The sequence below is a fragment of the Macaca nemestrina genome, chromosome 14, assembly GCF_043159975.1.
Source record: "Macaca nemestrina isolate mMacNem1 chromosome 14, mMacNem.hap1, whole genome shotgun sequence".
Taxonomy (NCBI): domain Eukaryota; kingdom Metazoa; phylum Chordata; class Mammalia; order Primates; family Cercopithecidae; genus Macaca; species Macaca nemestrina.
The window spans coordinates 66,265,158-66,280,852 of NC_092138.1; the positions used below are offsets into that span (position 1 = coordinate 66,265,158).

The following is a 15,695-nucleotide window of genomic DNA, read 5'->3' on the forward strand; positions in this document are numbered from 1 at the left end:
AACAACTCTGATAGCCAGCCTAGCATCTTCCATGGAATTCCGAGGACGGCTCCGTGGCCGACACTCAGTTGCAGGGTATCATGCTGCACTGTAGCTCTTGTAATTTTTCACAGCACCTTTTGGCAGCCTGGATACACAAGGTGTTTCTTGTATTTTTGCTTTCATTATTCATTATGATTTCACTCTGAGAGAAGAGGTATTTAGTTACATCTGATGAGCCTCAAAAAGGCTCATAAAAAGTGGGTCAAAGGAGGCACGCCCCATGGAAATATGGACAAATGGCTGTTCGGAGCGGCCTGGCACTCGGCCAGAGGGGAGAGTGACAGAGGAGACAGAACATATTTCCTGAAGAGGAAAACCCCACAGTCACACAGCCCAGCAGAGGGCCTCCACCATGCACAGAAACCAGCCTGGGCTCCCCAGCCCCTGAGATGCTCCAGGTCCGGAGTCCGTGGGTTCACAGGCTGAAAGCAACGCCATGCACTGTTTACTGTTTCCCCCAAATCCCCAAACCCACAGTGGATGTCCCTGCTTCTGAAGATAGACGCCGGGACTCTAAACAAGTGGAAAAAATTCAGAGCTCTGCATCCCTGCCCCTCAGTCAGACGTCCTGATGGCGTCTCCAAGACTCCACCACCTTCTGTGGATTTCTGCGGGATCAGGACCCTTCTGAGAGCATCCCCACGTAGAGAGCTGTCACTGGGCATATGTCTCTTTGTCTTACGCCCCCAGGGCAGAGATAAGGGACTCTGGACAAGAGCCCAGACACATAGTAATAACTACCATTTATGGGGTGTTTACCCTGTGCCAAGCACTGTGCTAAGCACTCCGCAAGGACCACTCATATAATCCTTGCCAGAAGCTGTGAGAAAACTCTAGTGCTGTCCCATTTTACAGATGGGGAACTTGGGCCCAGAAGTTGGTAACTTGCCTGAGATTACCCAGCTAGAATGCAGTGAAGTGGGCTTCCAGCTCCGGCCATCTGGCTTCCCTGCTGACATTCTCAATTGCACACTAAAAGAGATGCCTCCAGGAAATTTGAACTGGGATTTTTTTAGTCCATTCAATCATATAATGTCAGCAGGCTGTGGAAGCGAGGGCCCTCGGGGAGCTGGAACTGGGGCTCCAGCTCTCACTCACTGAATGTGGCCTTGAGCAGGTCACTTCCCTCTCTTGTCCTTAGTCTCCCCAGCTGTGGAGTGAGGAGTGGGACCACAGTATCCTCCCACCCTGCCCGGGTATGGTCAGAACATCTGCTCTGAGGAAGGCTGGGACTCGCCAACGCTGGATCCTGAACCCCTCCAAGCCTCCTTCTCCACAACTGCCCACATACACTCAGATGCCCCTTCGGTGGCTCTTCATCCCCCTCCTTCCACTGGCTCATTTTATCCTTGAAACAGTCAAGGGAGGCAGGGGCAGAATTACCACCCCTATTTCATAGATAGGAAAACAAGCTTGGAGAGAAGAGGATGATCAATGTGTCCAAAGGCAGAACCAGTTAGGTGCAAAGTCCAGACAGAAACCTGTTCCTCTGACTCCTGTTCAGTGCTCTTTCCCTCAGCCCCTGGCTGTTGCTCAGATGAAAAGCCAGAAGAGGGTGGACTTTCTTGGGCTGCCAAGTTTTGGGTATTGAGGCTCCAAACATTGAACCTGAGGTATGCTGCAAATCTGAGCAGGTGGACTCAGGGACTCGGCAGCCATTCTGTCTGTCTTTGTGGGTATTTCTGCTACTAAAAAGGGGCAGTGTCCAGTGGGAGCCTCAGTCTCCAGGGCCCAGATCACCTACCAGGCTAGTGTTTCCCAAACTTGTTGGCCCACAAGAGGCCTCTCTCTGTCTCCTCCTGACATGCCAGCTTACTGATGCAAAGAGATGGTCCTCAGGGAAAGAGGCCGGTGAGATACAGTCTGGCCCCATTCCTTTGCTCTCTCAGGCAAAAGGTCAAGTGGACCCAGCTAGGGGCAAGTCTGCCAGGTCCTTCACCAGTAGAGAGGTGAGCAGAAGTGGGGAGCCTGGTGCCCTACCCGCTGTCCTCTCCGGCAGATAAGCACGGTGGCTCCCCCATCAGCAGGCCTGTGGCCCAATGACACACCTGCAGATAATTAGTCCCAATCAGGACAGGCCCAAACTGCTCACAGTGCAGTAACAGGCTGGCCATGTCACCAGTTTGCAAATGGTGAGCAGTTTCGGAACTGTGGCCCTGTGCTCTAGCTGGTAGAGCAGGTGTTTAACCTAATATTTAATGCGGCATATATATCCTTCTCGAATGAGATCTTCCCTGAGCAGCCCGGAGTGTGAGGGCTGAGATAGAGCAGCACAGAAGCCATCTGTCCCCCAGAGCCCGGGTAGAGCCCTGGGCTGGGTTCACCATCCAGCTGGGCACCTACAGTGCTCCGGGCTTTATGGGGAGGGGAAAAGGAGAGAGGTGGGGCCGGAAGGCTCCGACTGTCCCTTGAAGAGCTCTGCATTGTGTCAGCAATCCACTAACACAGGTGGAATTAGATAAATGCCACGTGGTAAAACAGAGCCCCCTACCCCCCAACAGCTCCTGGGGGCATTCCTTCAAGGTGTTTAACAGTTCTTGATGGGGTCGGTAACTGCACCTACAGAGGGTGTTTGGAAAAATCTGTGGGGGCGTCTCCCTGCCTGAGGGGTGTTACTGCCTTGCAGTGCAACAATCCCACACAGCAAAGAATTTTTCTCCATCCTTCACAACTCTCCTGTCCTGCCAAACATTCAGGTAGGTGAGAAATCTGTTTATAAGTATTTGAATCTGGAACTGAACTTCATTTACATATAAATGTGAACTTCCAATTTCCATGGTCTTAATATACCCTGAATTTTCTAGGAATGCAACTACCGTGTAAATGGAGCAAAGCCTGTACTTCGTTTTACTTGGAACTTTGCCAAGGGTTCCTCACCTATTTGTAAAACACGCTGGCAGGATAAGTCAGTATTAGTCCCTAGTCTATATCTGTGTGTAAGGCTATATCTGGGGCTGTTGTATTCGCTGTGATTCTGTGCACGGGGAAAGCCCTGGGCACCTTCATTATGTCTTGCAGTTTAAACATACAGAGTATTTACATATCAAAGTACATATTATTTAATTATACATAACTTTGCTTTTATCTCATTTACCTCCTAGGGCATTGTTTTGATTTTATTTGAAATTAGATGTGAAGACAGACCTACATTCTTAATGGACATAATTTCAGGAGAGTAAAGGGACACTGTGAATATTTGCTATCCCAAGGGGATGCTGGGTGGATCTGGGTGGAGATCTCAACTGCAGTGCATCCCTACCACAGCACCATAATGCCCCCAAAAGCAGAGGAAAGGGCTCAAAGCTCTGCCACTGGATCTTCATATACAAGCATCTGATGTATGTGTGTGTGCACACGTGCACGTGCATCTGTGTGTCCATCCTTTATATTTTCTCACACAAATGAAAAACTTTCATTGTTCATATAAATGAAATACTTAAATACTTAATATTTCTTGAAAGTGTATATTAGACACTTATTTACATCAGTACAGATAGTTCTATTTAATTCTTTTTGGTGGCTGCATAGTGTTTTATTGTGTGAAAGAGCCATCATCTATTTAGCCAGCTCCTATTGATGGATGTTTCGTTGTTTGCATTTATTTACCATTATAAATAATTCTGTAAGGATTATACATAAATAGATATCGTTGTGCATCTATGTGAATATACCTGTGACATAAATTCCTAAATGTGCATATACAAGTTCTGAGTCAAGCAAGCTAACGTGCATTTAAAACTTTGATAGATCCCATTCCAGTTCGTGTAGCTGTAAAAAAAAAAAAAAAGTGATTGATATTGCCAAGTTTCCCTCCGAAAGAGATTGCATCAATGTATGCTCTTACAACAGTGTTTCAAAATATATGTTTCTTATGCCATCTTCAACACTGAACTTTAATCTTTGTTAAGATGTTTTTAAGTGTCTCATGATTGTTTTAATTTTCAGTTTTAAAGTTATGAGTCAGGTGAACGTGTTTTCATATACTGTTGGGCATCCACATTTTTTCCCAATGAAAAGATGTTCAGGTTGAACAAAACTTTAAGAAAAAAAGATCAGTAGAAAAAAATGGGCAAAGGATTTTTTTCTTATTCATTTTTAAAAGCTCTTTATATATTGAGGACATTAGCTTTTTGTCATCTGTGTTCTACACCTTTTTTTTTTCATTTTGTTCTTTGCCTTTTGGATGTTCTTCCATATACATACAAAAGATTTAAATGTTTAATACTTAAATTTATTTGTCTTGTCTTTTGTATTTGGAATTTAGTTTAAAAAAGACTTTTCCCACTCTAAAATTATAAAAAAATTTTCCAGGCCAGGCACAGTTGCTCATTCTGTAATCCCAGAACTTTGGGAGGCCGAGGTGGGAGGATTGTTTGAGCCTAGGAGTTTGAGAACAGACTGGGAAACATAAAAAACCCTGTCCCTACAAAAAAAATTAGCCGGGCACGGTGGTGTACGCCTATAGTCCCTGCTACTCAGGAGGCTGAGGTGGGAGAATTGCTTGGGTCCAGGAGGTCAAGACCAGTGAGCCATGATTGCACCACTGCATTCCAACCTAGGTGACAGAGTGAGACCCTGTCTCAAAAAAAAAGAAGAAAATGATCAAACCAGTCACAACATTCCCTTTAACAAAAGCCTAATCCAGAGTAAGGCATTAACTCTCTTTAATTCTAGGAAGGCTGGGAGAGGTAAGGAAGCTGGAGAAGAAAAGTTAGAAGCCAGCAGAGATTGGTTCATGAGTTTTATGGAAAGAAGCCATCTCCATAACATGAAAGTGCAAGGTGAAGCAGCAAGTGCTGATGTAGAGGCTAAGATCGAGCTAAGATCACTGATGGAGGTGACTACACTAAGTAACAGATTTTCAATATAAACCAAACAGTCTTATACTGAAAAAAGATGCCATCTAGGACTTTCATAACTAGAGAGGAGAAGTCAATGCCTGGCTTCAAGAGCTTCAAAGAACAGTCTGACTCTCTTGTTAGGGGCTAATATAGCTGGCGACTTTAAGTTAGAGCCGGTGCCCCTTTACCATTCCAAAAATTCTTGAGTCCTTGAGAATTATGCTAAATCTACTCTCCCTGTGATCTATAAACAGAAAAACAAAGCCTGGATAACAGCACATCTGTTTATAGCGTGGTTTACTGAATATTTTAAGCCTACCATTGAGACCTACTGCTCAGAAAAAAACATTCCTTTCAAAATATTACTGCTCATTGACACTGTTCCTGGTCACCCAAGAGCTCTGCTGGTGATGTACAAGGAGATGGATGTTGTTTTTCATGCCTGCTAACTCAACATCCATTCCGTGGCCCATGGATCAAGGAGTAATTTCAACTTTCAAGTTCTCTTATTTAAGAAATACATTTTGTGAGGCTATATCTGCCATAGAGAGTGATTCTTCTGATGGATCTGGGCAAAGAACATTAAAAACATTCTGGAAAGAATTCACTATTCTAGATGCCATTAAGAACATTTGTCATTCAGCTGGGCACGGTGGCTCACGCCTGTAATCCCAGCACTTTGGGAGGCTGAGGCAGGTGGATCACGAGGTCAGGAGTTCAAGATCAGCCTGGTCAAGATGGTGATACCCTGTCTCTAACAAAAATACAAAAATTAGCCGGGTGTGGTGGTGGGTGCCTGTAATCCCAGCTACTCGGGAGGCTGAGGCAGAGAATTGCTTGAACCTGGGAGGCGGAGGTTGCAGTGAGCCCAGTTCATGCCACTGCACTCAAGCCTGGGTGACAGAGCAAGACTCTGTCTAAAAAAAAAAAAAAAGAATATTCATGATTCAAGGGAAAAGGTAAAAATATCCACATTTATAGGAGTTGGGAAGAGGTTGATTTCAGCCCTCATGGATGACTTTGAGGGCTGAAAATGACTCGCTTCAGTGGAGGAAGTAACTGCAGATATGGTGGAAACAGCGAGAGAACAAGAATTAGAAGTGGAGCCTGAAGATATACTGAATTGCTGCCATCTCATGATGAAACTTTAGTGAATAAGGAATTGCTTCTTATGGATAAGCAAACAAAGTGGTTTCTTAAGATGAAATCTACTCCTGGTAAAGATACTGTGAACATTGTTGAAATGCCAACAAAGGATTTAGAATATTCCATAAACTTAGTTGGTAGGGCAGTGGCAGGGTTTGAGAGAGCTGATTCCGGTTTTGAAAGAAATTCTATGGTGGATAAAATGCTGTCAAACAGCATCCCCTGCTGCAGAAAAGTCTTTCATGAAAAGAAGAGTCAACTGATGTAGCAAACTTCATCGTTGTCTATTTTAAGAAATTGCCACAGCCACCCCAATCTTCAGCAACCACCGTCCTGATCACTCATCAGCCACCAACATCGAGGCAAGACCCTCCACCAGCAAAAAGACAACTCACTAAAGGCTCAGATGATTATAAGCATTTTTTAGCATAACTATTTTTAAATTAAGGTATGTGTCTTTTAAAAAGACACAATGCACACTTACTAGACTACAGTACTGATTGAGTATCCCTTATCCAAAATGCGTGGGACCAGAACTGTTTCAGATTTTGGATCGTTTTGGATTTTGGAATATTTGCTTTATATTCACCAGTTCTACTCCTAATGTGAACATCCAAAATTTGAAATGCCTCAGTGAGCATTTCCTGTGAGCATCATGTCATACTCAAAAAGTTTCAGATATTGGAGCATTTCAGATGCTCAACCTGTATAGCATAGACATATCTTTTTTTTTTTTTTTTTTTTTTTGAGATGGAGTTTGGCTCTTATTGCCCAGGCTGGAGTGCTATGGCGCAATCTTGGCTCACTGCAACTTCCACATCCCAGGTTCAAGCAATTCTCCTGCCTCAGCCTCCCAAGTAGCTAGGATTACAGGCATGCATCACCACGCCCAGCTAATTTTGTATTTTTAGTAGAGACGGAGTTTCACCATGTTGGCCAGGCTGGTCTCGAACTCCTGACCTCAGGTGATCTACCCACCTCAGCCTCCCAAAGTGTTGGGATTACAGGCGTGAGCCACCACGCCCAGCCAGACATAGCTTTTATACGCACTGGGAAACCAAAAAATGTGTGTGACTCACTTCACTGAGATATTTGCTTTATTGCAGTGTTCTGGAACCAAACCCACAATGTCTCCGAGGTAACCCTATAACATCTTCTTGTGATCCGCCTACCCAATCTTCTATAAACTTGGATCCCAGTAACAAACCCTCCTTTCTGCAGAACAGTCTCCTCTTGGATCTCATTTGATCCTTACCTGTACACTGAGAGACCATGACCCTTTTACAGGTGGAGAAACGGAGGCTCAGAGATGTGTCCAGAGTTAGACAGCAAGGCAGTGACCACGCTGGATGAGCCCCAGCTGATCTGCGTGGTAGCGTGGCCAGCAGCACAGGCCCTGGCATTCAACTGCAACTCCACTGCTCACCAGCCGTGATCTCAACAAGCCACTCAACTGCCCCAAGCCTCAGTTTCTCTATTTGTGAAATGGACATGATCATAATGGTCCCACCTCCCAGGGTTCCTCTGAAGGTAAAGTGAGTTCGCTTAGCACAATGCCTGCTTCTCCATAAGCGCGCAGTGAAGTGCCAATTGCTATTATTGTTCACTAATCCAGGCTTCTTTGCACTCTGCCATGCCCACTTCTATAATTACTTGTAGTTCCTTGAAAAAAAGGAAAAAGGGCTCAGGATCTAGGAGCCAGAGGGCCAGCTCTAACTCTCCCTTACCCCTTATGTTGGGCAAGCCACTGCCCCTCCCTGAGACTTGGTTTCTGCATCTGTGAAATGGGAGTGCCTTCAGAGGTCTTGTCATGGATTCTTGTGACACCAGGAGAGGGGACCTCCTCGGACACCTGTGGGGTCAGCAAAGGCTCACTCCAGCTGGGGCTCCCCGGCTCCCTGCCCGTCACTAACATCTCCCACCTCAGACCTGGGTGCACTCCAAGCTCTTGGCCCACCTCAGGTGGATGGGGGACAAAGTCGCTCTTGCCACCTGACTGGCCCTCACGTGGTGCTCAGAGCTGCAAATAGGGCCCCGCTCTTCCTCCTGAGCCTCAGTGCTGACCCGTCAGCCCAGGTCTCGGCGCTGGGCCCTCCCTGTCTTGCTGCTTTGGCCTAAGTGACACCCTCCACTGTTCTGACCGAGTCTAACCCAGCTTCCCTGATGCACCCACAGTTCACCTGCATGTCTACGAGTCCCATGTCACTGTCACTATTCACTGTGCCCTACCTATCAGTCCACATGGGCATCCTGCTACCTCAAACTGGACCCACGGCTCTGGCCCAAGTGTGGCCCACCAGCCCCTTGTCTATTTGTGCAGTATCCAAGAGGGCCTCCTGCCTGCCCGGTTGGACAACCAAGAGCTGGCAGCTGAGTCTGTCCATATGGAGTCGGCTCCACGTTATCCCAGCACAGCTGGGCCAGGGGTCTGCCCGTCCTGGCCTGCGCATCCAGCCCTTCTGCAGCAGCAAGCCAGCAAGCCCCATGGTGACCTGCCACAGGGAGAGGGTTCTGAGAAGAATCCTAACAGTTCATGTATTGGGTACTTACTGTGTACCAGATGAGAGTCCAAGCACCTTCCACATACGAACCCATTAATCCTCACAACAGCCCCCTGGGACAGGTGCTAGCACTAGTCCCACTGTGCAGCTTAAAGTCACAGCCCAGAACGTATACATGGCTCACCCAAGACTGCACAGTTAGTAAATGGCAAGATCAAACACCACAGTGCACCTCCAGGACCCACACTCCCAATCTCTACAAAGACAGCTAAACAGTCTGGCCCTGGGACTTCCAGAGGGTGGCTGCTTTGCATCCACCAAGCACCTTCCAGCCTACGCCGCCTGCCGTTCTTGACTCAGTTTCTGCCTGCCAACAGCAATCTGCAAAGAATCCCGTTCCTCCTTGAGGCTGGTGCCCACCAGGGTGGCCTTTCTCATGAAAGCAATAAACCTTAGGCCTCTGAACACTCAGCCCCACTCACAGGGGCCCCTCTGGCAGGAGGTTTCCTGCCTCCCACCCCAAGTCCCCTCCAGCCCACAGTCCATTTGGCATTTGTTCTCCCCGGCTTTGTTGGAATCATATCCAGCCATGTCTCATCACAGCTGCAACCCTGGCCCTAGCATCTGACCTGTTCCCAGACCTCATAACCTCGTTTAAACAAAATTGGCCAATCACATCCAAACACACCAAGAAGCCACTCTTTCCACCATACACTCCTCTCTCTCTCTTCCTCCTTCACTCATCCCCCACGCCCCAGGTGCCCTCACCTGTCACAATGGGGTAGGACTGCGGGCCTGGCACACTGCTCCCGATGTCAGCAGGCGTGGGGCTGGCCAGATTGGCCTTCATGTCGTCCAGCCCACCAGCCAGCGAGGCCATGGCTGAATACTCTGTGGTCTGAAAGAAGAAACAGAGATGTCTCAGCACCAAGACTCCACAGTATCTTAGTCAAATGCCAACTCCACGTTCTGAGCTCAGCCACCAAGCCAGATTAGTCCATGCCTGTGCCAAAGCCCACAAGGGGCTCATGAACACCTCCAATGTTGAAAAGGCAGAGTCAGCTTGGTGGAACAAGACAGTTGTCCAGAATCAACAATCTTCCCAGGAGAGAAGGTGGGCAGGACTCAGTGCAACTTCACGAGAATCCAAACTTGGCTCCCTCTGGCCTTCATGTTGCCCTCGCCCAGCTCCAGTCGGCCAGAGACCCCACACTCCTCAGTGCAGGGAGGGAGGGTCCGTAACCAAAAGCAAGGCAGAAATAAGTGTCTTCTTGCCAAGAGAATGGAAAGAATGGTTTCTGATTTCTGTGCTCTTAAACCACAAAGGTGGAATCACAGAAACAAGGGTTAAGAGGAATCTGGGAGATCATCCAGTCCAAATCCTCATTTCACAGATGAATAAAGTGAGACTCAAGGGGAGGAGGGCTTCACCCACCATCAACAGGGAAGAATACCAGTTGGGGTGGGTCACCATGAATTCCCACCCTAATCCAATATGTCAAACCAACTGAGCCACCATTTGGCAAGTGTTTTTGAATTATGGAAGCAGGTAAACACCTGTATGCTGAAAACCACAGGGTGCACATATCTAATTTAGCAAGCCACACCAACCATGTGTATTTAGCCCATGAATCATGCTCCTTTCTTTAAGCCATTTCATGAAATCAGAGTTTGCAATGAGTCATTTCCTTGTCATCCAAGCCATTGTCAGAATGGTCTCCAGAGAAGGCAGCAAAGGCACCAACCTGGATCTTTCAACTGAAGGATAGACTAAATTATAAGCACGAGTGACAAGTCTTTTCCTCCCACCCCACCCCAGGGCCTATTTTCAGGTAAAGAAAATATATGTGACTGGGTGCAGTGGCTCATGCATGTAATCCCAACATTTTGGGAGGCCAAAGTGGGTGGATTGTTTGAGCCCAGGAGTTCAAGACCACCTTGGGAAACGTGGCGAAACCCTGTCTCCACAAAAAATACAAAAATTAGCCAGGTGTAGTGGCTTTCACCTGTAGTCCCAGCTACTCGGGAAGCTGAGTCGGGAAGACTGACTGAGCCCAGGAAATCAAGGCTACAGTGAGCCCTGATCATGCCACTGTACTCCAGCTTGGGTGACGGAGCAAGACTCTGTCAAAAAAAGAAAGAAAGAGAAGGAAGGAAGGAAGGAAGGAAGGAAGGAAGGAAGGAAGGAAGGAAGGAAGGAAGGAAGGAAGGAAGGAAGGAAGGAAGGATGGCAGGGAGGGAGGGAGGGAGGGAGGGAGGGAGGGAGGGAGGGAGGAAGGAAGGGAATTTGCAAACATTTAAGCCAACAAGTTTGTTTGTCCATGTGAAGATTTGATATGGGGAGTTTTCCTCCAGGACCCTGGCTGATGGAGGACACACCCATGTTGGTCCAGGGTTATGTCCTTGTCAGGCAGGGACACGGAAGCACGCAGTCTTCTGGAAGGAGCTGCAGGCACCCTGAGCAAAATGACGAGGACTGAGCCACTGGGAGGGAAACCAAAGGAGCCCCTGGGCACACGGCAGGCAGAAGGGGCTCAGACCCAGGCACATTCCTGGTGTCTTTCCCTTCAAATCAGAGATTACTTCCTGGGCAGCTAAAGTTTCAACTGGGGGTGATGGCAGCAGGGAGTTGAGGAGGTGCTGCAGGCCCAGGCTCTAGATGATTCGTGCTGAGGACAGCATGTCCAGAGTTCCCCAGGGCTCTTCGATCCTCACCCATCAAAGGCTGGTTCTGAAACATGTAGAGAAGAGCACAGGCCCAAAGCAAGCCCAGGTCCTTCTAAGGGAGAAGAACAAGGCCAGGGGGACAGGCTTACCAGGCATCAGGAATCGCTATAGAGCTACAGTAATTAAGACAGGGTGGTATTGGCACAGGGGTAGATAAATAGACCAATGAAACAGAATCCAGTCCAGACCCTGATCCGTGCACATATGGAACCGTGATATATGAAGGAGATGGTGTACAAATCAGCAGGAAAGGATGGACTTTTTAATAAACAGAGCAGGGGTAACTGGTTATCCATTCGGAAACGGGGGAAAAAAAGAAATTGGATCTTTACACCAGACACAAAAATCAATTCCAGGTGGATTAGAGACCTAAATGTGGAAGGCAAAGGCATCTAACGTGGTCAGCTCTAGGTCCAGCCAAAAATCCTTGGGAACAAGTCTGCCCTTTGTGGAAGGAGGAGTGCCTTTTCTGGCCTGGGATGCTCACACAGGGTTTCTGCTCTCTGTGGGGATAGTGGTGGGACCCAGTCATCCTGCTGCCCTGTCTCAGTGCCTCCTCCTCCAAGAAGTCTTTCCTGACCAGCATTCCGCAGGAGTGTGAGTCCCACCCTCATTCTGCTTGCCCCGCCAAGTGGTGCCAGAACAATGACAACCACAGTCTTCACAATTGCATCAAAATCTCACACTCACTGAGTGTTCACTCTGTACCAGGAGCTTTAGCTGTACTATCCCATTTAATCCTCACAGTCACCCCTTGAAGCAGGCTCTATGACATCCGCATCTTACAGATGAAGAAACTGAGGCTTTTATGATACAGCAGGAATGACTTGCCTAAGTTCATACAGCTTCTAGGTGCCCAAACCAGGATTCAAACCTGGGTCCCTCTGACTCCAAAACCTCGACAATGACCCTAATGATGTTTATACTGTGAGTACCTGATTCATTAAAACACAGTGAAATCAACTTGCTGGTCCCAACATTTTTATAAATGAAATTGAAAAAAAAAAAATCCAAGTGTCTCCCACATAGAAAGGATAAGTCCTGTTTTGTGAATCTTTGTTTCCCATGTCAGTGGGTATGTGTGTATGAGGTAGAGATTAAGATGTATTTCTTGCTATAGGTCACAGCCAGCAAAGTTTGGAAAATACTGCCTTCATTCCATGCAGCAGGAGCTATTGGAAAAAGGTTGCTGTCTAGACTTCTTCTTCTGTAGAATGAGACTTTGTCGTGGCATTAACCTCCTAATTTTCTGAGAATGAAGTGGGCATGAATTTAGAATTCCACTCAGCAGAATCAACTCCTTCAGTTCATTGCTGTGTGCAAAGATGGCAGGTCAAAATGTCTCTGACAAGGGTCTTTTCCTAGATGGCATCTTCTAGAGTTTTTGGTCCCCAGGGATAGGTCCCAGTTCCTCCCTCTTCTCTGTGTTCCCAAATGCCCTAGTGAAGGCCTGAGCATAGTGGGCATGCATTCATTCAACCTTTACTGAGCCCTGTTTTGTGCAATATGATGTGTGAAGACCAGACACACTCTTTAACCCTCACCCACAAACCCCAAGAAATTCCATCCAAGAGGGACAAAGGCACAGAGTCATTAATGTATATGGGGTGTGAAGTGGTCAGGAAGGGTTTCTCGATGCAGGCTGTATTTAACCTGGGGCTGAACAATCCCTAACTCTCAAGACTGAGAACAGCTGAAGGCAGGCTCAGAGGTGATAGGACAGGAGTGACCCAGAAACAGGCACATGCAATAGTTAGAGGGGGTGCAAGTATAAAGGGGAAAGATGGAACGGTAGACTAGCTGGAACTCGATTGTGAAGGGCTTGCACTATGAACGGTGAACGAAGGAAGGAGTGCTCTTCCTAAGGCCAGGCAGCATCCCAGCCAAGAGTCAGCATCCCTGCGCCCCTCCCCAGCCCACCCTGGGGCTTGGCCCATTCCTAGACCTCAGCCTCTTCTCTTTGACATGGACTGGGCTGCTGGGTCTGCAAGGGAAAGCCTTTATTTCCCCCAAGAAAGCAGAGCCAACCTGGGTTTAAGAGAACCGCAAAAAGGGTGGTCAACAGGGATATATCCTGCCTCTTAACATATTTAATTTCCAGATGGAAGAGGTTTGTTTTGCTATTTGATTTTTGTTTTAGTCAACAAATTCAGTATCAAACAAAGCTCATCCAGCCACTTCAAAAGTTGGGTTTGGATCATCTGTTTTTTAAGACAAGAAATCTTCAACTTATGTTATGCATGCAGTGGGAGGTCCGAAAATCCAGGTGTCCAACCACCATTGGCTCCCAGAAAGCAAAGCAAACCTGGGGGACGGCGGGACACTCAGAAACGAGTCCTTAGCTGTACTTCACCATCTGTGCCTTTCCTTTTCTTTTTTTTTTTGAGACAAAGTCTTGCTCTGTCACCCAGGCTGGAGTGCAGTGGCACGATATTGGCTCACTGCAACCTCTGACCCCCAGGTTCAAGTGATTCTCCTGTCTCAGCCTCCCAAGTAGCTGGGATTACAGGCGCACGCCACCACACCCGGTTAATTTTTTGTATTTTTAGTAGAGACAGGGTTTTGCCATGTTGGCCAGGCTGGTCTTGAACTTCTGGCCTCAAGTGATCCACCTGCCTCGGCCTCCCAAAGTGCTGGGATTACAGGCATGAGCCACTGCGCCCAGCCATCTGTGCCTTTCACCATCACCACTTTGCAGGGCTTGCCCAGAGCCCAGCCTCTCTTCTTTGGCGGGATTCCCTCAGTTCTTACTCTGCTCCCGCATGAGCCAGGGGAAGCTGTCATTTAGTTTTGGTGTTTAATTGTTCCCTAAGTCCATCACTTAGGTGATGTGGTGTCTGTGATTTTTAAAGGCAACTGCATTCTCCCCAATCTCTTGGGTTCCCTGGAACATTGCTACACCACAGCTCCTCAGCCATTGCAGACACTGTCCTACCTCCACCTGGAGGGCCCATCTCACTTTGTCACTTAGAGAACTCTTACATTATCCACAAGACCCAGTTCACATGTCACCTCCTTGGTGAAGCCATTCCTGAGCTCCACGCTCCTGCAAAGAAACAATCTCTCCCTTGTCTATGCTTCCATACTTGGTGGTTTTTTGTACAGACCTCCATTATCACAATGCAGAGTGGCTGTGTGTCTATCTCCCTCCAGGTTGCCTTGAGAGTGTGGAACATGGAATATCCCTAGTGCCCCCTAAGTGCTTGTTGAATGAATGAATGAATAATGGTCTAGTAGCATGTTATGAGCTACAACATTCAAAAATTAACTGGGAAGTATTTGAACAAGAACACTAAGTGATACGCTAACATCCCCTGCCCTCCTTCCACCTCTACCCCACATCAAGTCAGGTCACCAGAAAGCCACATCCCTGCCCAACATGTTAAAGCCCCTGCGTGGTGCTTTTTCACCAGTCTCTGATGGAATATCAGGCATTCAACACTTTTATGAGGCAAAAAAAGAAAACAGCCATAAAAGAAAATTGTTTAAAACCTCTGGAGACACTGCCCACTAGAATATTCAAATTCCTTGTCAATCCCTCCTACAATTCAACACCAGTAAAGTTTTCCACTGGTGAGTCATGAATCTGCCTCTGACTAACAACAAGAACACTGGAAACCACTTCATATCTCTTTTTGCTTTGACTGCCAGGAAACTCGGTCAAATTCAGTGTTCAACCACCATTGCTGGCTCCTGGTACAATGATCTTCCCCTTTTTTCTACGTAATTTCTGAGCTTTTTTCCCAAACTTAACTTAGATACACATAATTGCTTATTTTGCAGGCCACCTCAAGTTCTTTGTGAAGGTGAAGGCTGGGAAAGCTGAACTGATAGAAAAAGAAAGATAGGAAGGAAGGAAGGAAGGAAGGAAGGAAGGAAGGAAGGAAGGAAGGAAGGAAGGAAGGAAGGAAGGAAGGAAGGAAAGAAGGAAGGAAGGAAGGAAGGGGAATGAGAGAGAGAAAGAGAAAGAAAGAGAAGAGGAAAGGCATTCCTGGTGCCTCTTTGCCTGGTAACAATGGCATTCTACTTCCATTTCTCATAGTTTTTTGGAAGCCAAAGGCTGAGTGGCGGGGTGCAGAGGTATGCACACAGTCACAGGTGTGTAAGTGTGTTGGTGCACCTACATACTTGGGTACATTGCCACCCCCCAACCCCAGCCCCTGAGAATCACAGGCAAGAGCTGTGTTCTACATTTCCTACTTTTCTGAGCCCTTGGGGTTCTTTCTTAGGATGTCATTTTAGGCTTCTTCTCCCTCTTCATCAGGGCCCCCTGGTGCTGTCCTTGACTATGACCCCGGAACAGAAATGAACTGAAGTCAGCATTTCACAGTTTCCTGCTGCAATGCAACCAATTGGGATAAAACTTCCTCTGCCTGCTGCCATAGAATCTTTTACTTTTTGAGACAGAATCTCGCACTGTTGCCCAGGCTGGAGTGAA

At 47.3% G+C, this 15,695-nt stretch overlaps 1 protein-coding gene across 6 annotated transcripts in view; it reads right to left on the minus strand.

Annotated features, from left to right (window-relative positions):
* The window catches only part of LOC105497299 (paired box 5), a 195,774-nt gene that overhangs the window by 76,267 nt on the left and 103,812 nt on the right, over window positions 1–15,695 (minus strand). For all 6 annotated transcript variants that reach the window (XR_011612705.1, XM_071078015.1, XM_071078013.1 and 3 more), the window contains one exon: window positions 9,299–9,428. Coding sequence is in view for 5 of the 6 variants with exons in the window: in XM_071078015.1 (XP_070934116.1) it covers window positions 9,299–9,428 (130 nt within the window). In the remaining variant the exon portion in view is untranslated. The remainder of the gene's footprint in view (window positions 1–9,298; window positions 9,429–15,695) is intronic.